The sequence below is a fragment of the Vipera berus genome, assembly GCF_964194415.1.
Source record: "Vipera berus genome assembly, chromosome: 4".
In the NCBI taxonomy this organism is placed as follows: domain Eukaryota; kingdom Metazoa; phylum Chordata; class Lepidosauria; order Squamata; family Viperidae; genus Vipera; species Vipera berus.
In genome coordinates this window covers 58,162,491-58,187,929 of record NC_138206.1, presented here as the reverse complement: position 1 = coordinate 58,187,929, position 25,439 = coordinate 58,162,491, and the positions used below count along the sequence as shown (strand labels likewise).

The window sequence follows — 25,439 nt, the reverse complement described above, 5'->3', positions numbered from 1 at the left end:
TTATGCCGTAAATATTTTTAATTACTCAAATATATTTGTTTTGCCTTCATTTTCTTTTCATTAGATCATAAGAAGAGTAAGACTAGACAAATTACTCTTTGAAAAGTAAAGCTATTGTTTAAAACGGTGTTCCAATCATCTCAAGATAAATAGATGGTATGTATTAAAAATAACTTTTATAACATTTTTCTCTTTAGACACTATTAAACAGCCAGAAGCACACAAACACATATATTTACACACTTAGATAAAATGCAACATTTGAATGTTTAGTGTTTCTTACCTGCAACTGTTGCCATAGTTACATTTCCCTGCTGCAGTGCTGATGCAGGTACCACAATCCCCTGGGGACTCAGTGTACCTGTGATGGCACTTTGAATTGGCTAGAAAGAGTAACAACAAGAATTACATAGCCTTATATTTATGAATGTTCCCATGATTTCAATTGAAAAAATACGATGTTGACTGACAAGTATGATTAAAAAAGCCTGTTATGAAAAAAAAATCAATGAAAAGAATAAACAAACAATAAATTGTGTATGTTGATTCTAAAGTTAGCTCTCTTTCCAATACTGAAATATTCACAGAATAGTTTAAACAGTCATAATAATGTGGAATTATAATTAAACCACACACTAGTTCCTCTACCACTCAATACTATTACATAGTGAAAGCTTGAATTTGTATGTCAAATTGTTAGAGATAATGGGATGACTATTTGGAAATGGCTATTGGTATTTTAACCTAGATTTTTTTTTAAAAAAAAGAAAGAATAAATAAATTGTACAGGCTTTCAGTCTTCAAAATCACCTGAGCATTTTAAACCTAAGCAGAAAAAATGATTTTTTAAATATTTTGCTCAAGTTTAAAATATTTACTCAAATTAGTAAATCATCAAATAAAATACCATCTAATGTATGAATTGCAAGAATGCAGTTTAATCAGTTGACATGAGGTTGGCATGAAACGTTCAATGAAATTCAATGAATTTCTAAAAACATATATCAATATGTTTAGACCAGGGGTGTCAAACTCAATTTCACTGAGGGCCGCATCAGCATTGCAGTTGCCCTCAAGGGGCTGGGTGGGTATGGCCAGGGTGGGCGTGGCCTACTGGGTGGGCGTGGCCAGCTCTACATCGTTCGCATCAAGGGTGCCTATGGGGGCCTGGGCTGGAGTGGGACAGATCTGAGTGTCTCTGGCAGAAGGAGGGTCTCTGGGCCAGGGCCAAGGCAGTGGGGGCCGTTCCCTCACTGTTTCCAGGATGGCTTTGCAGGCCACATGAAACCACTTTGTGGGCTGGATGTTTGACATGTCTGGTTTAGACTATTCATAATTAATTTATTTTTTCTTCTGTAATGGTAAACATATGCTTCCAATAGGTTTCTAGGAGGGTTCTAATAGTAATGAAGATGAATATAATAAACTATTTAATGGATTTATTTCTTCATAGTACTTATACTGTTCCAATCTCAAGCGTCTCTGAGCAGCACGCAACATCCCCACCTCCACCCCCAAAAATATAATAATAATAATAATAATAATAATAATAATAATAATAATAATAATAATAATAATAATAATAATAGTAATGAATAACTAAATCCAAATCAATATCAAAAACAAACCATCAAAAGCAAAGGTCAAACCAAAATAGTTGGCATCAGTCATGCAGCTGAAGTCAAAAACATGTTGAAATAAAACATTTTAAATTGGTTTATGGAATTTCAGGAAAGTGGGAGAGGCTTGGACCTCTGGGGGAAATGTATCCCCAAAGGTAGGGGCTCTTTCAGAAAATTCCTGTAATAACCACAAGAAGGATGAGAACTTTCAGGTTATCTCTTGAGGACCAGACTGAATGGGCAGAATCAATTTTGCAAGGTATTGTCCAATATATCCAGGCACTGCACTATTGAGGATTTTTTTTACCTTTAACAACCAGCATTTTGGATTGGCCCTGACAGCCTATTCGTAAGCAATATAGTGCCTTTAGTAGAGATATAATAGTGGGGTTAGGGTTAGAACAGAATGTCCATTAAATCCAAATTGGATTTTATGCTTGTGTTGTTTATCTGTGCATAAATTATCACACAGAGATTTATTTACTATTGCATTTTATCTTCAATAAACTCTGATCCAATAAATCAAAATTTAATTTGGCAGACCTCATTCTGAAATGTAAATAATACCTAAATTTAAACAGAAATAGTAAATTACATAATTATTTAAACTGGTGGAAAAACCACCCAACTTCCATTATTATTATAAAAATTCAATTGCCAATTGGGACACATTTCAATAATAAAAATATTATGCAGCAAAATAAAGGCCCATAGGTTAGTGATGGACATTTATAATCCATATTGTTTCAGGTTAGATTTTCATGCCTTCAGTTAATGCAGTGATGGTTGATCTTTGGATTGCCAGTGGCCTTGCTTAATATACTTTGGGTGGCTAAGACAAATTTTTCGATTTTATTTTATTGGATTTACAGGGGAAGTTCAGGATTTTTGTTGTTGTTTAATTGTGTGAAGCCATAAGGCTTAAACATTAGTGTTTCTCCATGTTTCTCATCTTAACAGGGCAGAAAACAGTGCAATTAATACTGTGGTAAGAGGTACTTGAATGTGCAAAAAGGGAGTAACGGTCTGTTTCCAAATTGAATTAGTCTAATATTTGCAGCATGTTTTCTTAAATTCCTCTCCCAACATAAGTCAATCAGGACAAGAGACATTTCATGACTAAAGTATGAGATGAGTGATTCCTGCTCTTTAATATTTTTTCACCTGGTCTCTTATGTCCATGGTTTCTTATGCTTAGATTTAGCTATTGAATCAGAAGAACTTTATGCTCTGAAGTCTTGTGTATGTGATGGAGAGCTGTCAAGAACTTTCTTCCTGCACTGAGAACCATAGACAGGGTCATTATTTGCAATGAGATGAACAAAGCCAACCCAAAACTTAGGCCAAGGAAACAGTGCCAAAGAAGTGTAATGATAATTGTGTCAATTTTGCTCTACTGCTCACATTTTCTGGTGACTCTTTCCATGAAGACAGCTGCTCCAGCAAATCCAAGCTATCTTTATCATGTTTAAAGTTGCTGGACTGCAGACAAAGAGTTGACAAATTATAGCCATTCTTTAAGAATTACAATTTCATGTACCGGATTACTAAGAACTGCACAAGGGAGACCTGGTATCTTTAATAACATCACAAAGACTTAAACATTGCTAATTGGCAAGTCATAGATCATCTATTTTAAAACTGTATGGTTATGCATTCAATCAAATTATTAAGATGGCATATTATACTTAAGATTTTTAAAAATCTACTTTTATCTATCTTGAATCTTTATGGAATATGGTACATTACAAAACAATTAAGAAAATAAGCTTCATTTATCATGAAAGTTACCTGGGGTTGTACTGGTGAATAAGGACTCCCAGATTCCCCACTTAGCAGAGTTTCACTGTTCATTTTAGTCTTTAGACATGCAATATAGCGACTACAAAAATCTTTACAGAGCTCATTAACTTTTTCTAGCTCAAGCAGATGAATTCGTAAAACCTGAATTGCTTTTACCATCTGAGAATAAACAAACAGAATTTTAAAACAACATACAAAAATGTCTGCGCTTCATTTACATTGACAATACTGTATTTATATCCAGTCTCAGTGACAGAGTTTGCAATGAAGTTCAGGGACTGCAGTTTACAACCATTAAAATGAAAGATGTCATTAAATACACAGAATAAAGTCACAAAACAATAGTAGTAATAATAATATGTTTAGAGAAAAAGGGCTTGGCCTAATGTTAAACATGGATAGAATAAAACTTGCTGGCAAACAGATTTACTATATTTATATTCTTGTCTTTCAGTATATACAAATCTTCACAAGGTACTTTTTAAGCAACACAGACAATTATAAATAAAAATATGATGTATTATTAAAAAGAAAGAAAGAAAAATATTTCCTACATGGCTGTTGAATGTAATTGAAATGCTAAGATTTGGGAGGAAAAGTCTAGCTGAGAACACCTTTTCCTTTCTTTTAATGAAAATGACTACTGAGAGAATCTTCCATTTCATTACTGTTAAGATTCACCTTAAATACCAAAGTCACTTGGAGAAGAATTTCTGAAAATCCTACTATACTGCTACTCAAGTTATGCAACATAATTCATATAAACCTTGAGTTTGACTTTCATAAAAAAAAACCCAGCTAAAGCTGCTTTACTTTGCAATACAGGTAGTTCTCGACTTACAATCATTAGTTTAGTGACTGTTCGAAGTTACAACAGTACAGGAAAAAAGTGACTTATGAACGTTTTTCACATTTATAACCATTGCAGCATCCCCATGGTCACATTGTCAAAATTCAGATGCTTGGCAACTTGTAAGCTGCCCTGAGTCTTCGGAGAAGGGCGGGATATAAATGGATTTTTTTTAAAAAAAAAACTGGCATGTATGTATGAAAATTGCAGTGTCCCAGGGTCATGTGATCACCTTTTGCAACCTTCTGACAAGCAAAGTCAATGGGGAAGCCAGATTCATTTAACGACTTGTGTTACTAAGAGACTAGTAAGAAATGAAGTGACTCACTTAACAGTGGCAAGAAAAGTCATGAGGCAAAACTCACTTAATAACTGACCTGTTTAGCAATGGAAAATTTGGGCTCAATTGTTATCGTAAGTCAAGGACTACCTGTACATTATTTAACAACCAGCTCATTAAACATTAATTGAAATACAAACGTTGACAAATTTTGCTTAATGATCTTTTAAAAAATGATTTATTTCAGTGCTTTCTGAATTCGTAGTCATTTAAATAGACAGGTACTTTGTAACTTCATTTTATTCCTTAAATGAAACTATCTAACAAAGAGGGAAAAAAGAAACTTCCTTGGGGGAACAATCTTTTTTACTAGGGGTTGTGGTAGTTTGTGGAGATGCACAGCTTGTTTATATGAGGAGATGGCCATATTTTTACTGTTTTTATATGTTAGCTGCTAAAAATCATTGGAGATGGACAGTCAAAAAGTAATGGAAAAAAGGTCAGTTTGCCAAATAATATCTGGAAATGTATGCAGAAACGCTTCCTTCCTTTGATCCATATTTATTTGTTATGATGGCCATGTTGGAAACAAAGAATACTTTATTGCAGGTTTCAAGGAAAGAAATAGAGTCAAAATAAACATAATTTTAAAATAGCAAGATTTGTATAAATACAACAAAAGAAACATAAATTAATATGTCACTTTTTTCCTAAAATGCTTTTACTTACTAAATTATCCGTTTCTGGGTCTTCACAAAAAAAGGGTTTTCCTTCCTTCTCCTGTTTCCTAACAAAGTTTTCAATATCTACATCAAAACTTGCAGATGTTGTGCCTTCTGAACCCTGTGTAGATTGTTCACATTTTTCAAATAACAGTGCTAATAAGGGAAACAGTGGGTGCCTAGGAATTAAAGATGAGCAAACTATAAGACTATAGAAATTCTCTAAGTCAATATGACAAAACATGTATAATTTAGACACTGCATATTTAATAAAATAAATTACATTAAGAATTAAAATGCTACACATTCATGGCTAATCTAACCTGGAATAGAAAACCAATTCTTTTGTTTACTGTTTAAATCTACTTGTGCGTTGTCGGGAAGAAACTATATTGAATTCTCAAGTGTAAACTTGCTTTTTATTGTTATTTACTATTTTTTTTTCATGTTCCAAGCACCAAGAGTTTGCTTATGATTGGGGTGAGATACAAATATTATTATTTATTAATATAATGAATATGAACATTTTAAAATCTATATTAAAATAGAAACTCTTAATCTGAAATAAAGATCACAAAATCTTACTTAAATAAACAGAATGTGCACTATCTGATGCTAGTTCAGTAAGTTGCCAGTCTCACTTTAATAGAACTTACTCTCTTGTAAACATGCAGAACACTGACCTAAGTATGTAGTAAAATGGCTGAAAACATATATCCGACTTAATAAAAGAACTCAAAATATATAGTTTGTTGGTGCGCTTGCTATTAAATGTTTGAGTTCAGGTAGCTATTTAAGTAGTGATTCTACACTGTGAGTGCACTGGGATCGGTACTTATTCTATACTACATAATTTTATACTACCATCGTATACAGGTATACATGACCTCACCCAAGAAAATAAAATTGCAGGAGTTCTCAACTTTGGCTACAGTGGTGAAATACAGAAGAGTTTGGATACTGAAAGGAAGAAGGCTTCAGAATCCTATCCTCTATTTGTATGGTCTCTTTCAACTGTGATTTCCTACTACATCCCAGAAACTTCACCCTTAGTTTGAGAACAATCACTCTACATATTAAAGACAATAATATATTTTACCACTTAGATTGGTCAACAGTACTACCTGTAAATAGCCTGCTTGTCTGCATCCATCGGTGTCTGAGATTCAACTGGGGAGGGACTCAATCCTGCATTTGTTTCTAAGCAGTTTGGATCCTGCTCAGTTTTTAATTCTGTTACTACTTGCATTTGCTAGAAAAGAAAGATGCTTTATATTACCAGCTGCACTGAAAATGGTTTGTTTTCCAAGCAAAGAGCCTACTAAATGGCCAGAAAGTTGGTATGACTTGGCAACTGTACAAAAAGTACAAGCAGTTAACAAAAATAAATAGATGGGTATACACATATGATCTTTCTTATATCTTTTCTCAGTAAGTAATTGTGGCTGATCATAAATTGAAGATTTGATATAATATAACAGACAGATTTGTTAACAGTCTTTCTGGGTCTTGCTGTTGACATGCAAATATATCTTTCCTAGCTGTTGCTAAAAAAAATTGCATGCACTTCTCCATACAATCAGCTGGAATCAAACTCAAGTATTATTTCTTATGTTACTATTATATGTACATGTATACACAGGTCAAAAACACAAAAAAGTTTAAATATCCTTCCAATTAAAAAACTTTAATTAAGATAAATGTTTCAGATTGGCACAAATCTATTCCTTTGTTAGGACACAGTATGTGAAAAAGTTTGGAAACTGATTCAGTCAGTTAATAAATAAACAGTTTAGCTACGCTAGCTAATTGACATATCTGGAATTTTGCATATGTGACTGCTGGCTTTTTTTAATTCCCCCCCTTATCCCTCTTCTCCCTTATAAACTCTTTTTTATATCTATAGCTTCAAGCTATTTAATATTGGAATTCTTTGTTAAAATCTTCTCCGTGTACAACTTTGCGTAATAACACAACTATGTTTGTATTTCAACGTTGGCATAAGGTTTGGAATTGGGCAGAAAAATTCAAAGAACATTTCTTTCTACTTAAGTAAGGATTCATTAGTAGAAACTGCAGGATCTCCTTAGCTGAGCGTGTTAGGAGAGACATGTCAAACTCAAGACCTGCAGTGCGCCCAGATCCAGCCTGTAGGGCTTCCCCAGAGATTGTGAGAAAGTGACTCTTGCCACCCTGGCCCACCTCAGCCGGGTGCCCCACCAGACACGCACACAGGAGACGCCGGGCCCTCGGCAACCACAGCTTGGGGCCTCATAGCCCACACAGTGCAGGCCACTGGGCTGGCCCTGCAAGCACCAGGTGCAGGCATAGATACAGGAAGAAGGCACACAATCTGGCCCTCTGGACATGCAGGGCACCCCCCCGCCTAACTGCCCCATCCCTGCAGCAGCGGCTGTGGGCAAGCAAAGACAGTGGGGCTGCAAAGAAGCACCCCAGCCAGTTGCTGTCACCACCATGCTGCGACCCCTACCCACTTGGCCTTCGCCGTCCAACCCCGTCCTCCAGCTCCACCTCACACATGGGACGAGCCTTCCATCTGCTGCCAAACCCCCAAAAGCCCTGGAGAACAGGAAGGGTTGGGGGGCTTCATCCACAAGAGGCAGCCGGAACTCCCCTCCCTGCTCTGCCCTACCTGAGTCCAGCCCCAAAGCTACCCCATGTACACTGCACCCATGCACCTTGGGGCCATGCACGGAGACCACACCACCCCCTTCCTTGCCAGGCCATGCCCACCCCTCCACCTGCGTCGCCCTACTGGCGGTGGGAGGGGCAGGAAAACTGTTTGTGCGCTGCTGCTGCTGGCAGTTCAGGGGTGGCAGGGCCAGCTACTGGCAGTGTGTCAGGCCAGAGTCCACGTGCGGAGGCAACAGCAGGGGTGTGTTTGTGTGAAAATGGGAAGCTGCCATGGCAATGGACAAGCAGCAGTGGGCAGGGGGGTTCTCATTTTGGCCTCTCCCCATTGCCATTGCCTCTGTGCCTAGACTCCAGACTAAAACCAAATGGCAGTTTGGCTGCCCCCCACCACGTGCCACCACCATTCATGTCCCCACCAGCAGCAGCAGCACTTACCACCAATGCCCTGCTGCCCCCCCAGCCATGCCCACCTAGATGTGGCAACCCGACTCTGATCACCCAGCCATGCCACCCAGCCACACTTAGTGGCCCTTTGAGGGCAACCATAATGCTGGTGCAGCCCTCAATGAAATTGAGTTTGACCCCACTGTGTTAGGAGATTCAGGCTAATGGATGGCAGCCTATTATTATTATTTTTGGAAGAAGGGATGTGCCAATGAGACTTAATTAAGCATCTTTCTTAGTTTGTAACACATTACAAACCCAAAGATATTACAGCCACTAATTTGTTTGAAATAGAAATCCAATCTTTTTACAGGGCAAAAAAGATGAGTGGTTTTCATTTCTAAGCAATGAACAGCCCCTACCAAAATGGCAGATTTCTATTAAAATGGCCATAGTTCATTTTAGGCAATGGAAGAAAACAGATCAGTGAAAAAGAAAAAAAACACAGTTGAGAACAATATCCTTATTTGAAAATAAAAGTGTTATGATGAAAATAAACCAATGTTGCTTGTTTGTTCGTTCGTTCATTCATTCATTCAGGCACATAGACTTATGTAGGCACACGTAATGACTCACAGTCTTAATAAACATAACTGAATCAATTAAAAACTATACTACTTATGAAAACACACAGTCAATAGCTGAATACATTTGTATTATTCAATACATTTTTTCCCTAAATATTTAAGGCAAGCAAAAGAACTTAAGTCAGCAGAGGCAAAAAGTTCCAGTCTGATTCCTAACATCTGTACTTCAAATGATTATTAGGAAGTTCTGCCATTCAGATTCCACCTTGGTTATATTCACACTTCATGCCTGCTTAGTTTTATTTTACTTTATTTTATAATCAACAATATATTATTAGAATCTGATTGACTCTTTTTGCTTGTTTTCTTCTGACAATGAGAAGATTCAAACAACTGCAGAAAGTCTTTCAAGATGTAATGAATGAATTTGAATTCTGGATTTTTAACCCCTTCACAATCCAATGTTGAGAAGAAATATTAATTGGCTTTTGATCCTTAGTTGTTTGGCAAAGAAAACTATAAAATCAATTTGCATGTTTTACTAAACAAACCAGAAAGCATTCTGTGTAATCTGTTTAACCATTCCTACCAGCAAGCAAAAATAGACTGAGTGAAATAGACTGAGCTTATTTAACCTAGATTCATGAAGAGAAAATATCCAATTTTGAATCCACGAACTTTGTAAAAAAATAATGGATAGTGTACAAGTCAGAAGCATGATTTCTGCATACTAAAGATAATCCATATCATATGAACTTTTGGGGAAAATGCCTCACTTGTTGCCCATCTTGATAGTTGTCTATACTTAATGTCTGCGTTGCCATCATGGTTACTGAGAACTGCTTTGAAGTCAAATCACATTTTACATCAATTTTTTGCTGAAAAGAAACCATACAAAATATTAGTATTTTTAAAGAAAATTATAGAAATACTGAAATCTGTGTACAGTTGAAAAATGTATTCTTTCCAGTAAAATTACATATGCTTGTTACCATCATAAAATACTGATAATCATAATTTTCATCCAAATTGCACATGTGTTTTCACGTGCCAAAGTAAATAGAAATAGAAATGTACCACAAAAATATCTGGAAGAAAATAAAACCAAACTTTTAGGAATTTGGAAAATGTTCTTTCAAATTATTCTCTGTTGAATGAATATGGATACTGGTCCAGTCATGGGATCAGATGGTTCTTTTTAAATCCCTGCTAGCACACTAATGTACACTTTTTCTATCTGAAAACTGTTCAATGGCTAAACCAAGGCACAAGGATTAACTTCATAATATTTCTCACACACAACCACAAATGTTTGTATTTATCTGTTGTCACATTTATAGGCAACCACCCATCTATAACTATCTTAGTTCTTCTCTCTCAGATTCATCACATCCTTAATTTACAAACAATTGATTTACACATCTAGCCCAGTGGTATATTTTTTCCATGTAGCCATTTTTGATATGATGAGCATTTTTTTCAATCACCACAGTTTATATCTGTGTGACTTATATGGATGGGTCAGTCCACAGACTCTTTGATGATACCTTAAATTATTATGTATACTGTAATAATAGGCAAAATATGTGGTTTTTCAAAAAATTGAAGAAAATATGCAGAAGTAAAGGTAAAGATAAAGGTTCCCCTGCACATGCGTGCTAGTCGTTTCCGACTCTAAGGGCCGGTGCACATCTCCGTTTCAAAGCCGAAGAGCCAGCGCTTGTCCGAGGACGTCTCCGTGGTCATGTGGCCGGCATGACTAGACGCCAAAGGTGCACAGAACGCTGTTACTTTCCCACCGTAGTGGTCCCTATTTTTCTACTTGCATTTTTACGTCCTTTCAAACTGCTAGGTTGGCAGAAACTGGGACAAGTAACAGGCACTCACTCTGTTACGCGGCACTCGGGATTCGACCTGCCAAACTGCCGACCTTCTGATCGACAGGCTCAGCGTCCTAACCCACTGAGCCACTGCGTCCCTTTTATGCAGAAGTAGCTACATGAAAATATTCTATGTAAGGTAATATAAATTGGTTTATATTTTTTATTATAGTTTGTATCCAATAATGGTGATGGTAAAATAACTTTCTTCACTTTGCTGTATCCATTTTCAAAAAACTCCAAAGTTCTCAAAAGTAAAGAAGCATTGGAAAGAAGCAAGAAACTTCAAGGGTTCTTTTGCTCTGTTATTGACATTCAATAGATATAGAGGTTGGAAACAAAACAAAGCTTCCTGATAATATATCTCTTTGACAGTATTTTATTTCTATCTAATGAAGTGCTCTCTTTTAAAAACTGTTAAATAATTATCTGACTGTGAAGCAAATTTTCCTGCATTGGCAGGAAATTATCAGCTCAGAGGGAATGACAGAAATGTCAATGCCAATGCTGGAAAATCTGCTTCACATTCAAATAATTATTTAACAGTTTTTAAAAGAGAGAGCTTCATTATATAGAAATATAATGTTGTTAAAGAGTTATATTATCAGGAAGCTTTTTCATCTATACCCATCAAGTGAAAGATATTGTCTGTGTCAATACCCATCACTGTAGTACCATTGTTTCTCAACTGGATCTCTCTCCAAGCTAGCCATTGAGCCTTTCAGGGTGAGTCTTTCTTTCTGTGATGACATTATTGTCTTATTCTCAAAACAACAGGATATTAACTGCTGAAACTAGAAGGGTTTAAATAAACCTGCCCTGTATCTTTTAATTTTGCGTAAAAATATAGTTCAAACAAAGAGCCTTGGTGGAGCAGTGGGCTAATGCCTCCTTAAGTAACACCAGCTGCCTGCAATTAGTGAAGGTTCGAGTCCCACCAGGCTCAAGGTTGACTCAGCCTTCCATCCTTCCGAGGTAGGTAAAATGAGGACCCAGATTGTTGGGGGCAATTAAGCTGACTTTGTAATAATGCCGCTTGGGGGGCCCCCGAAAGCCCTAATAAGCAGGCATATACATAGAATGAAGGCTATTGCTAAGCACATTGATTTGTGCTTAGATTGTAAGCCGCCCTGAGTCTTCAGAGAAGGGCGGGATATAAATGGGATTAAAAAAAATCCTTTTCCTGAGGATCATACCTTTTTTAAAAAAAGAAAAAAAGAAAAAAAGAAAAAAACAAGTTCTAGTGGTGAAAGGGATAAATATATCAATTAATATAATGTAGCAGCATATGAGCAAATTATCACATAGCACTTCTCTATTTTCAGGGCTCTCTCTGGAGACATAAATAGAAAAATCTTGCAATTGCAATCTTTAGGTACAGAGATCTGCAAGTCATTACACTGAAAATAATTTGGTTGATGGCTAGTAAAGGAAATTCCAAGAGTCAGGACCAGCAGAATTTGCTCACTGGATTATTTTTGGTATAACGACTCTGATCAGCAAGGTATTGGCTTTTGGGTTTCTTTCTTGTAGTAAGATAAATAGTGCTTACCAATCAATGCTTTTCCCTCTTCTTAGCAAATAACCTCCAGCTTTTCAATTACTTATCATACTACTCCTCTGGTAGTCATTTCCTGGGAAGGGTATGCCTAAGTAAGTAGCAGACCAATTTTCATTTAGTTGAATTAGTTATAACCATAGAAGCAACCATTATTTTTTAACTATTTGACACTTCTAGTAAAATAATCTGTGAGAATACAGGCACAGAATTTTGTCTTTAGTGGAAGAAGAAAAAACAATAACCAAGCAGTACATAATTTTCTCCAAAATTCATATTGGAATATTGGTCCAATAAAAATGTTTATGGAAAAATAAAACATGTTACAACAGAAATTATAGACTGAAAAAAATTAGATTATAACAGAAGGATAAGAAAATATTAGGAAAAGAAAAAAGTTTGCAGTTTTACAATTTGTTTATGTATTTAGAGTAACAGGAAAAGAATGGTGAAAGAATTTGCATACAACTTTTGATAGTTTCAAAAGTTAAATTAAGAAAAATGTAACATATAAGCAACACCATCATATTTGGAGAAAATAGTTCATAGGCCTTTGCCTGAGCGGAGAAATAAAAAAAGCAGATTTAAATTATTTTCATTAACAAAGAAAGCATTTTCAAAAAATGATGTATTTTTATAGTTCAGTCATAATTTATTAATTTGAATTCTTAGTACTATGTTCACAAGAAAAAAGAACAAACTTGAAATTAGTTCCATAATTATATTTTTAAAATTTCAATTCACTTTCTGATGACAAATCTTAACACAAAAGTATCTGAATGTATTGTTAAAAGCTGAGTTGAGCTTGAAGACCTTAGCTAACATTTGATAATGACTCATAACTAGTATGTGACTATAGGTGTTATGGGTCCACTAATATCATGGAATATATTTCTCCAACTTTATTGTGAGTCAGTTGCTTTTTTCTTTTAGGTTGAATCTAAGATTTGTTACATCATCTTCTTGGAACAGATTGCTGTATTTTATAACCAATAGGAGGTGATTTCCACAGCAGTGGAAGTGAGCATGGAACTATGCAGATTTCTCTGTGCTTTTGAATTTCATCCACCATCATAGGTTGGCTGTTGCACCATTCTTCGTTTCATCTGCTATTTTATCACAGATTGAAATATTAATATTTTCTGTAGGCAAAACATTTGGAAAGCCTCTAGATTTTCCAAATCATTTTGAAGCAAAGTCCAAAATTCTGCACCATGCAGCAAGAGCATCAATAGTATTAGTGATCAACAAACAAGCATATTGGTAATAATGCTTCCGCTGCTTTTTTTTCTTGCCAGAAGCACTATGTCAATGCTTCATAGGTTGAGGCAGCATAGCCAGTTTGAGAATCAAAGTATTAAAATTGTTCAAACTTTGCTTCATCAAAGTGGATGGCAAAGGCTTTTAGTATGAGTGTGTGGATCATTAAACTGAAAGGAAGATGTAACCGTACTCCATTTCACTCCAATACATACAGGCATTTATTTCATCATGAACAGAATTTCACGATTCCTTGTACAGCTGCTTCCGGAGGCTATTTTAGCAAGCTTATCTTCTGCAGTTGGTGCCGCTGAAATGCACTTTTCAAATGCTTTGATGAAGTCAAGAAACAGTGATGAGCCTCTTTTCACACCTGATACGTTCTCCAACAATTGTTGTGAGATACATATTTGGCCACATCTGTTCCAGGCCAGAAACAATCTGGTTCTTGGAGTAGTTGTTTTCATTATGAAACTTTTTTGGATTACGTTTTCATAAATATCTTACCCTCAAATGACAAAAAGGCTAATAGGGTTCTTCTTAATTATAGTAGATGTCTACCCTATTTTTTTAATGCTAGTTTACTACTGTAAATTGGTGTGCAAGAATTAGTGTAGCAAATAGTAGAATTTAAGAATAGTGTAGACAATCCAGCTAAGAAGAAACATGTTTTATACTTTTCTTTCAAAACTGTAACTTGTAGTAACTGGGTTCATCCACTGAACCAAACCAGACCTTTTTTTTATCACTAGTGGCAGAATAAAATTATATTGGACCAATTTCTCTACAATGCTAAGCCACAATTGGTGGATTCACATATTACTGCAGTAAATCCTAGCATTATAGTATAGTGTGATTATGAACCCACAGAATGTAATGAATTAAATGCTTCCAAATGTAACGTCTTTGTAATTATAAAAATTACTAATATTATATTTATGCTGTGCATTTATATGAATATGTCACTGTCTTTAAATGTTCACTTAAATATTTAATTTCTTTTAAAAAATTCAACATACTGTGTTTTAATGCTACTCAAAAAACAGCTGTAATTGTTTTTTTGTTTTGTATTGTTATTTTCCTTGACAGTTTAAAAGTTTATAATACTGCATATGTAGGTTTCTTATAAAATATCATGTAATAAATTCTTCCTATGTATTCAACATAGCTAATATAAGTTAGTAATGCCTGCCTACAATTATGTATTTATTTATTTGCACCATTATCATTTTTACAAATAAGTCATGGTGGTGAACATATTCAATGCACCTTCTTCCTCTTATTTTCCCTGCGAGGTGGGCTGGATTGAGAGAGAGTGACTGGCACAAAACCATTCAACTAGCTTTCATGGCTAAGGCAACATTTGAACTCACTTTCTAGCTTAATGCCTTAACCACTGGACTATCTTGCTACTATTATCGTACCTACTGTCTCTTACACAGTTAGTAAAGTATAAAAAGACTGTCAGTTGAATAATTTATTATAAGAAGCAATTACCTATAAATTCATTATCAGTGATATGTAATACAGTATAAATGATCTTACTTCTAAGCTATATTTTAAGTACTATAGTTTTAAATTAAACCTATACATTGAGATGATTAGTTCTGTAAATATATGTGTGTGTATGTGTGTGTGTGTGTGTGTGTGTGTGTGTATGTATGTATATATATATATATATATATATATATATATATATATATATATATATATATATATATATATATATATATATATTTAAATTTAAACTAATATTGTCATAACTCTAAAATCTATTAAATTAATATCCAACCTTTTATTCTGAAGCAAAGTTTTGTTTATTTATTCAATTGATATGACTACCCACTTGACATAGTATTCTTGACAGCAAACAGCTGGTTGAAAATAAAATTACACCTGGATGTTCTACTCTTGAAGCAGCATTCATATCGATATCAATGTAACTCTCCCCACCCGTAAAGTGGGTGGATACATGGATAACATTGGTCCTTCAAATAACAAAATCCTGTGTCATGAAGAGATTAATAGGTGACAATCAGCACTTTGAAATACACCCAATAAAATTGCCTTATATCAACATTCCAGATAGAATTGTAAACAATTCTAGATTCCTATTTGGAAAAACTATTACATTGTTTTAAAAACCAGCCAGTATTTCTGAATCCTTAAAAGAATTTGTTTTGCATAATTTAAGAATTTAGGCCAAAACACCTTGTTATATATGTGATCCAAATTAAACTCATTTATTCATTCCACAAAGCACTTTGCCTTATTGCCTATCCCAAAGGAAGCACATTTTGTACATGAACACACATGCCCAGATCTTAGGAGAGCCACTTAGTAGCCATACCTGGATCTGCTTCTTGAAGTTGCAGCTGTTCTAAAACTCAGAGCAGCTGCTTTGAAGTGCTCAGAATACATACATCTCTGCTGGGATGGCAGATGAAACAAAGCAGAAAAGTGTCTTGTAGAATGATTTTCAGTACCCACTTAAACAATTTTGACTTTATTAGTGGGATGGATGCAACACAAAGCACACAACTATGCACCTTTCAGAGAGAGTAGCCGATAGTCTTGTAAGTGAATTATACTTATTCTATTTGAACAGGAATATAAACAATGCCAAAGCAAGTTACAGGTAGTCCTCAACTTACAACCATTCATTTAGTGACTGTTCAAAGTTACAACAGCACTTTAAAGAGAGACTTAAAACCAGTTTTCACACTTATGACCACTGCAGCATCTCTATGGTCACATGATCAAAATTCAGGCACTTGGCAACTGGCATGTATTTATAACAGTTGTCCCAGAGTCATGTGATCACCATTTATAACCTTCCCAGTCGACTTTTGACAAGCAAAGTCAGTGGGGGAAGCCAGAACATTATTCACTTAAAAACTGTAGTGATTTGTTTAACAACTGTGGCAAAAAAATTGCAAACTGAGGCACAACTCATTTAACTGCCCCACTTAGTAATAGAAATGTGGGGCTCAATTATATTGTAAGTCAAGGACTACCTGTACTTACAGGGAGTGCAGAATTATTAGGCAAATGAGTATTTTGACCACATCATCCTCTTTATGCATGTTGTCTTACTCCAAGCTGTATAGGCTCGAAAGCCTACTACCAATTAAGCATATTAGGTGATGTGCATCTCTGTAATGAGAAGGGGTGTGGTCTAATGACATCAACACCCTGTATCAGGTGTGCATAATTATTAGGCAACTTCCTTTCCTTTGGCAAAATGGGTCAAAAGAAGGACTTGACAGGCTCAGAAAAGTCAAAAATAGTGAGATATCTTGCAGAGGGATGCAGCACTCTTAAAATTGCAAAGCTTCTGAAGCGTGATCATCGAACAATCAAGCGTTTCATTCAAAATAGTCAACAGGGTCGCAAGAAGCGTGTGGAGAAACCAAGGCGCAAAATAACTGCCCATGAACTGAGAAAAGTCAAGCGTGCAGCTGCCAAGATGCCACTTGCCACCAGTTTGGCCATATTTCAGAGCTGCAACATCACTGGAGTGCCCAAAAGCACAAGGTGTGCAATACTCAGAGACATGGCCAAGGTAAGAAAGGCTGAAAGACGACCACCACTGAACAAGACACACAAGCTGAAACGTCAAGACTGGGCCAAGAAATATCTCAAGACTGATTTTTCTAAGGTTTTATGGACTGATGAAATGAGAGTGAGTCTTGATGGGCCAGATGGATGGGCCCGTGGCTGGATTGGTAAAGGGCAGAGAGCTCCAGTCCGACTCAGACGCCAGCAAGGTGGAGGTGGAGTACTGGTTTGGGCTGGTATCATCAAAGATGAGCTTGTGGGGCCTTTTCGGGTTGAGGATGGAGTCAAGCTCAACTCCCAGTCCTACTGCCAGTTTCTGGAAGACACCTTCTTCAAGCAGTGGTACAGGAAGAAGTCTGCATCCTTCAAGAAAAACATGATTTTCATGCAGGACAATGCTCCATCACACGCGTCCAAGTACTCCACAGCGTGGCTGGCAAGAAAGGGTATAAAAGAAGGAAATCTAATGACATGGCCTCCTTGTTCACCTGATCTGAACCCCATTGAGAACCTGTGGTCCATCATCAAATGTGAGATTTACAAGGAGGGAAAACAGTACACCTCTCTGAACAGTGTCTGGGAGGCTGTGGTTGCTGCTGCACGCAATGTTGATGGTGACCAGATCAAAACACTGACAGAATCCATGGATGGCAGGCTTTTGAGTGTCCTTGCAAAGAAAGGTGGCTATATTGGTCACTGATTTGTTTTTGTTATGTTTTTGAATGTCAGAAATGTATATTTGTGAATGTTGAGATGTTATATTGGTTTCACTGGTAAAAATAAATAATTGAAATGGGTATATATTTGTTTTTTGTTAAGTTGCCTAATAATTATGCACAGTAATAGTCACCTGCACACACAGATATCCCCCTAAAATAGCTATAACTAAAAACAAACTAAAAACTACTTCCAAAAATATTCAGCTTTGATATTAATGAGTTTTTTGGGTTCATTGGGAACATGGTTGTTGTTCAATAATAAAATTAATCCTCAAAAATACAACTTGCCTAATAATTCTGCACTCCCTGTATACCTTCTTCAAGGAATTAAATACTTTTATTAGCAGAAATACAAACTGTTACAAGAAAAAGAAATTGTGTAATTTGGTAACTTTTTATTTTGATGCTGCCATTATACAGTACCATGTTTGTGATAGATTACTTATATGTTAGTATATTATGATATTGTTCGACCAGTTCATTTAATGGATTTTACTTGGCAATAAATTGCTACTGCTTCAGCAGGTCTTGTTCCGAAATGAGTGCTAAATACAGCATTTATAAACTGATATGTCAAATCATAATCTGATTCAAGATACCAAGATTTGAACATTTGTGCTCAATTCTTTGACTAGAATATTTATGCTCTCATTTACACACCATCCAGCTAACAGAATGATCTGTGATCCCAACTTGAATAACCAATAGTCCAAGTAACTGAATCTTGAATAATTGCCTCAAATCTGTAACTAAATTATGTTTTAAAAATATTTTATATTAATACTGAATGTAAAGTTGAAAGTAATGTCAGAAAATTAATTATTTTAATAAAATATCATAGGCAAGTAGTGTACACAGGTACTAAGTGTTGTCAATTATAAGTCCTGAAAGAGTAGCTGCAAAATTGTAATTTTTAAGAGGGTAGGAAAATTACAATTGGAATGTAACCATTATACCGCTGAGGGTTTTATTTTAATTAAATATAAGTAAATAATTGCTTTTTGGATCTGGTTAACAGCATACTACTCAAATACCAAATGTAAGGCCAATTCAAAACATGCTTTATACAGAGGATTAAAAAAAATGAAGCCAAGTAACTGAAACATTTAAAACAATTTGAATTTTTGTCTTAAGTAACAAGTTACAATAAAATAGTGTTGCAAAAGGATACCAATGTATTATTTCCTTGTACCTTCATTCCTAGCTCCATTGCCTTGTAATTATAACCAAGTCTTTAATATACCCCTAAAATAGTTAAAGATTGTGACTCTTAATCAAATAGTTAATGCAAATTGCAAACTGTGGAATTGGAACAGGGACTAGAAAATAAAAGTATATTTCCAGATGAACAATTATTTTACAATATGAAAATGACTATTCCTAATACAGTGAGGTAGGATCAAAGTGAAAAGCAGTAAGACAAACAAATATAAAAACAGCAGGGGTAACAATAATTATAAATATATTAAACTTTATGCCACCTGACTCTCAACAACTGGACAGTTCACAACAACCGAAGAAATGCATCACTTTTGATTGTTTATTATTAGATTGATACCGTCTTTCAAAATAAATTCTCAGAAAATTGAGAATTCAATTGAATTATTGTCCTATTATTTAGAACTGCCAATTTATAATGTTAGAGCTTCAGTATTGCTTTGCTCAGTGAAGTCAAAAATAAATTCCAACATGCAATCAGTTTACTATTCTATGTAGGTATTATATTACTGAAATTGTGATGAAAAGAGCCATTTCTAGCCAACGCTAAAATAAAATACAATGGTAACCATAGCTCAGTAAAGTTACCCATCCCTTCAAGCTTCATTTCTTACTACATTCATCTGCACTATTTACCAAGACATTTAGCATTATGCAGCACTTTAAATCAATACCCAACGATTGTTTATTTTTTTAAAAATGCACCAAATGTAGTATCTGTCTGCAACTTTTTTGCATTAATCCCAGGAAGACACACCTGTTTATAATGTTGCAAATTGATACATTTCATTTTCACACATTCAAAGCACCTACTTAAGATTGAATCTGAAGGATTTCATGGCCCTATTCAGCATCCTAAACATTTTGGTTTCAAGACTTTATTCTAGCATTCAGCATCAGAAGACTAAAAAATGCCATGTGTGACTCAATGTTTTCAAGAATGGAGGATTTCTTCAGCTTCATATATATTCTTGGTGCCACTGGCCTCCACTTGTCTATCAAAAGATGAACCCCATTCTCACCAAGATTTTAGGAGCAACTGATGAACAATTAAGTAAGATTAATTGAGTAAGAACTTGGTTATAATGCCCCAATTATTCTCCCAGCTGAACAAAATTTATACAAAATTAGATAACACACACCCATCTGCTACATTTATGCATATTAAAGTTCCATTTATTTCAAGCAGAAAATTTGTGGTTTGAAACAAGTCTTTGATATTTTACCATAATGTTATACTTCCAGTAAAAACTGTAGGCACATGCAATTTTCATGTGTGCAATAAATTGCAAATGACATTTGATTAACATTCTATTAGGTAAATTTCCAGATATGCACCTAGCATTTACAATACCATGAATCTTTCAAAAATCTGTGCTTAAATCATTTCTGCAGCATTATTTGTATTATTGCTGTTTTTGGTGCTCAAAATCAAAATAAAGGGATCTAAAAGTTCAAAGTGCATATCGGGAGAAGGTTCTTAGTATAACTTTGAAAGATACAGTTTGTTCACTCATTTAAACGCTTACTGTTGTAACTAATGAACTGGAAAACTAGCACTCTTTTTCAAGTTGCAATCTTCAACTATCACAATAAACACGGCTAGTGGTTATTACAAAATGTCAAACAGGGCAAGAAGTACACCTTATCTGCTCACATACTCAACGCTTAGTACTTGAATCAAAGAATATTTCGTTTTTCCAGTTCTCCCAAGCTCTGGCATTAACGTCACTTAGTGCCGTTTTCAATTTAGCCAGGATATATCTATCTATCTATCTATCTATCTATCTATCTATCTATCTATCTATCTATCTATCTATCTATCTATCATCTATCTATCTATCTATCTATCTATCTATCTATCTATCTATCTATCTATCTATCTATCAATCTATCAATCTATCTCCTGGCTATAATATAATATATATATTCCTGATTTTTACATGACTGAAAACAGGTCGCCAGGCAAACACCCAAAGACGGCTCAGAAACAAAGCGGAGACAGAGCTCCCCTCCACGTTTATTGTTGACAACCAGATTACATAACAACAATCCCCTCGGATTTCCCAATATTTCACTATGAATTCCCGCCGCCCCCCGTCAATTTACGCGCAAAAAGGGAGATTATGTCAAGCTCCGAAAAGGGAGCTGCGAACCTGTGGAAGAACGGGGGAGGGGGGGGAGCGGAGAGGGCTTTTCCCTCACGCCTAGGCGAGAACAGACTGAGGAGCCCGAGCGAGTGAGAAAAAGAAGCGAGTGAGGAAAAGAGGCCGTAGGGGAAACCCCGCTGATTGTTCCAATTCTTCTCCTGCTTCTCCAGGTCTACAGGAATGGCCCCGAAACGGCCCCTTTAAATACCGCCCTCGCGCTTCCCCCACACGCCCACCCGTCGCACCACGAACAGCTGCTGCCCTTTCCTCTCCCCCCTCCCACTTCCAGGCGCGCGCCGCCACCACCACCCCTGCCTCGGTGTGCGCGCGCCGCCGCCGCCGCCACCTCCTCCTCCTCCAAAAGCAACGGCCAGTCGGCGGCTGTTCCAGAAACTTCCTCACTCCCCCTCCCTTTCCTTCCTCGCTCCAGACCGCCGACGCCCCTAACCCCCCCCTCCGAGTAAGTTACGGTGCCTATGCCCTTATCCCGCTTTTCCATGTTGCGGGTTCGCCTCCCCCCCACGCCTCCCGCACATCCCGGATCTCTTGGCGCAACTGAGCCAAGCCGGCCGATACTGGTGGCGGGCGCGCCGTGATGGATGGCTGGCTGGCTAAGAGCAGGTTTGAGTGACAGCGCTTACCTGGGTGCCAATCTTCGTCACACTGACAAGCGGCTGCAGCAATCGGGACCCGCACCGCCGCGACGTGCGTCAGCACGCAGACAGGGCCTCGACCAATTGCAGGGCGCGCCAGGCGAGACGACAACACGCTTCGAAAGACGCCTCATCAATATTCAGCAAGGGAGCGGGGCACGTCGTGTTTTTAGATACGCCCACTCAGAGCAGCGCCATAGTGAAGGGGCGGAGCGGCGAGAGGAGTACCGTCCCCTTGGGCCTGGGCGCGAGGCTGAATTGCCTTTATGAACACTCATTGGGATGGGGGAGGGTGCCACCCACCTCTCTTAGCTGGAGAGATGGAAGAAGTTTCCTAGTATCGCCGACGCGGATTTGGTGGATAAAGCTCATAAAACCTCCGTTCCGGGCCGAAGGCGCTTGTGACGTCATATCATGGTGTTTCCCCCCACCCCCTTCAATGTGAAATGGCCAGGGTGATCCTGATGGGCTGGGATAGGATGCTGTTCCGCATGGCTTCGGTTTGTTTTGTTTATGCCGTACGCCTCTGTTCTCCTGAATTAAAAGCTCGTATTATTTCCCCCCCCCAATACTGAAGTATCAGAATTCTGATAGTCATCGGTAATTGGGGTATTGGCAATTTGCTGCTATTTTACACCAGCTGCCTGCAATTAGTGCAGGTTCGCATCCCACCAGGCTCAAGGTTGACTCAGCCTTCCGTCCTTCCGAGGTAGGTACAATGAGGACCCAGATTGTTGGGGGCAATTAAGCTGACTTTGTAATAATGCCGCTTGGGGTGTGTGTGAAAGCCCTAACAAGCAGGCATATACATAGAATGAAGGCTACTGCTAAGCTTGTAAGCCGCCCTGAGTCTTCGGAGAAGGGCAGGATATAAATGGAATTAAAATAAAAATAATAAAAAATTTTGTTCGGTGCGTTCGCCCTTCTTTGGTTGCATTCGCATCTGACTGTTGCTTGGTTTCGTATAAACATATTAAACTAACGAGACTGGTTTGGTTTCCCTAATACATTACCGTATTCTAAGAACCCCATGGCAGAGTTTGAAGAAGAAGGGTTCCAGAAGATTACAGCTCATTCTTTCTAAACGAACTCCTTGTGCACCTAGTTATAGCTAGGTATAGAGCTATAAATATTTCCAGTGTTTTTTTTTTGTAAAAGAAAAAGGTGCCGGAACTCACACATGTCATACAACCCACCTTGCCTATCCTACAAGGTTCCATCCAAAAAAGGTGCCGGAACCCCATTCTGAGCGTTCTATGAGAAAAAAAGCTCTGAATATTTCTAAAAATTCTGTTGGTAATGGCAAAACTGTAACACTTGTGCAGGACTTCCAAAGGTTAATTTGTTAGCTACCGGTACAAAACAATATACGAGTAAATGCAGATATGCACTAGCTTCAAATTTAGAAATGTTACACATTTTTCAGGCTATGATAATCTAATTCAAGGCAAATACATACATTGTCTAATATTGCCCACTCATCGAATACTATTTGACAGCTATACCCAACAGTTAACTAATACTTGTATGGAATACACACAGACAAAATTATGTTCCTTTCTTAAAATAGTATTGTATAGTGATTATATGGTTTCCCCCTTTAAAGTGTTAAAAACTGCTTAAAATTAAGTATGGTATAATTTGATTTACATATTTTTTTAGCGTACATAAGGCTCATATAAAAGTGAGAATTTTGTGGAATCAAGTTTTTTTTACCACTCACTTTTAGTACAAGAAAAGAATAAAAATAACCAATTCCTTAACTGAAACAGGTAGTCCTTGGATTATGACCATTCATTCAGCAATAATTCAAAGTTATGATGGTGCTGAATGAGTGGTACTTAACAACTAGTCCTTGAAGTTCTATACGTTGCAGTAACTTCACAGCCAAATGATTGCAGTTTGGGTACTTGGCATCCGGATCACATTACTGTTGCACCATCCCATAATCACATGATCACCATTTGCAACCTTTCCTGCTGGCTTCCCCATTGATTTTGCTTGTGGGAAGCCAGCAGGGAAGGCTGTAAGTGGTTCCTATAAGCTGCTGCTTCTCCTTTTTCTCCCAAGGAGCTCTACTACAGAGTATGAGATCAACCACAGCAACAGCATCCCCTGCTAGCCTGTAATTCCCAGTGTCCCATCTGCACTCTATAGGAACCACCTAGAGAGCCCACTAATCTACTTGCATAGCAATTGCCCATGAACCCCACACACACACACACACCTGTGGCATCTGCACACTATCCTGTGCTCCTTGCCTGGGATCCCTGCCTCTTCCTACTTAACGACTTGTGCAGTCCTGGGAACTGAATGGAAACTAGGACTGCCAGGATTGCCATCATTAAGCGATGCCCTATGATGTCACACTTTATGACTGCATCACTTAGTAACAGAAGTCCCAGTCCCAATTGTTAACATAACTTGAGGACTATCTGTACATTCTTTCCTGCCTGTTTTAGTTGTTCACCATACCGTTAGTGTGAATGAAGCATAAATCTTGTTATCTTGTTATCTTCTATTGCCTATGAAAAAAAGCAATCTTTCAAGTTGAATTTGATCCCTTGTCACTTTATGCATATGTCCATATTGGTGGAAGTCTCTATTACAATAACTTAGTTCATGTCCATAATATCCCAATAGTTCTTATGTTTGTCATAAAAGTGTATTGATTCTAACTATCTGAATTAAGAGATTATTCAGTAACTGAGTGTTTGAAGTTATTAATTCCTGCATGTTCAAGTGTTCTGTTTAGGGGGCAATTTTTTTCCTTCTAAAAAGTGGAATCAACAACTAAGCTGCTGCTCATCTTGAGACTTGAAATAAATAGGCCTTGTGAACATATTAACCACCATCATATTAATAGGCTAAAAGAAATCAAACACTTTAAAGTATGGAGTAAACAACTTTGAGAGTACTTTGCGATACTGTATGAATTCTTTCAGCAAGGCTCCACTTTACGATGTTCCTATGTATTGTAAATAATAAGATAACTAGTTGTGATTATGGTAATAAAAAATATAGGTATCAGACTCATAGAGGTTATATTTTTATAGGACCAACTGAAATAGCAAATAGTTCAGGTTGCTGAATTTCAGGAATTCAACAGGCGCATTTGTTAAAAGGATAGGAGGAAAAATGCTGATAATGAAGCCATACCAGTATCAGCTTAACTTGTTGGATGGACTGATTGTGAGTCTTCTACCATGTAAATTAGGGTTTAAGAAATCAAAGTGTGGTTGCAATAAAGGCTCACATAAATTTTGCTGGAAACAAACAAATATAATTTCCCCATTTTGGGAAATATAAATTCAGCTAGTCAAAAATGCTTCCATTTTGAATTTTTTTCCTTCTTAGTAGCAATAGCATTTAGACTTATATACCACTTCACAGTGCGTTGCAGTCCTCTCTAAGTGGTTTAAGATATTGCCCCCAACGATCTGGGTCCTCCTGAATTTTATTTCCTGGCTTTGAATGGACCAAGGAACTGCTTCTAGGAAATCAAGCGTAATGTATATTCACAGCTAATCAAATTAA

At 36.9% G+C, this 25,439-nt stretch overlaps 1 protein-coding gene across 2 annotated transcripts in view; it reads right to left on the bottom strand.

Annotated features, from left to right (window-relative positions):
• Window positions 1-21,940, bottom strand: part of PKNOX1 (PBX/knotted 1 homeobox 1) — a 38,016-nt gene extending 16,076 nt beyond the window's left edge. The window contains exons 1-8 of one of the 2 annotated variants that reach the window (XM_081326586.1): window positions 21,891-21,940; window positions 12,336-12,432; window positions 9,680-9,781; window positions 6,402-6,529; window positions 5,285-5,456; window positions 3,414-3,584; window positions 3,027-3,104; window positions 284-383 (exon numbers count right to left, since the gene is read on the bottom strand). In XM_081326586.1, the coding sequence (XP_081182712.1) occupies window positions 284-383; window positions 3,027-3,104; window positions 3,414-3,584; window positions 5,285-5,456; window positions 6,402-6,529; window positions 9,680-9,730 (700 nt within the window). In that variant the 5' untranslated portion in view covers window positions 9,731-9,781; window positions 12,336-12,432; window positions 21,891-21,940. The remainder of the gene's footprint in view (window positions 1-283; window positions 384-3,026; window positions 3,105-3,413; window positions 3,585-5,284; window positions 5,457-6,401; window positions 6,530-9,679; window positions 9,782-12,335; window positions 12,433-21,890) is intronic. The other variant, XM_081326587.1, reaches the window with a different exon arrangement.
• Window positions 21,941-25,439: the final 3,499 nt, after the last annotated feature.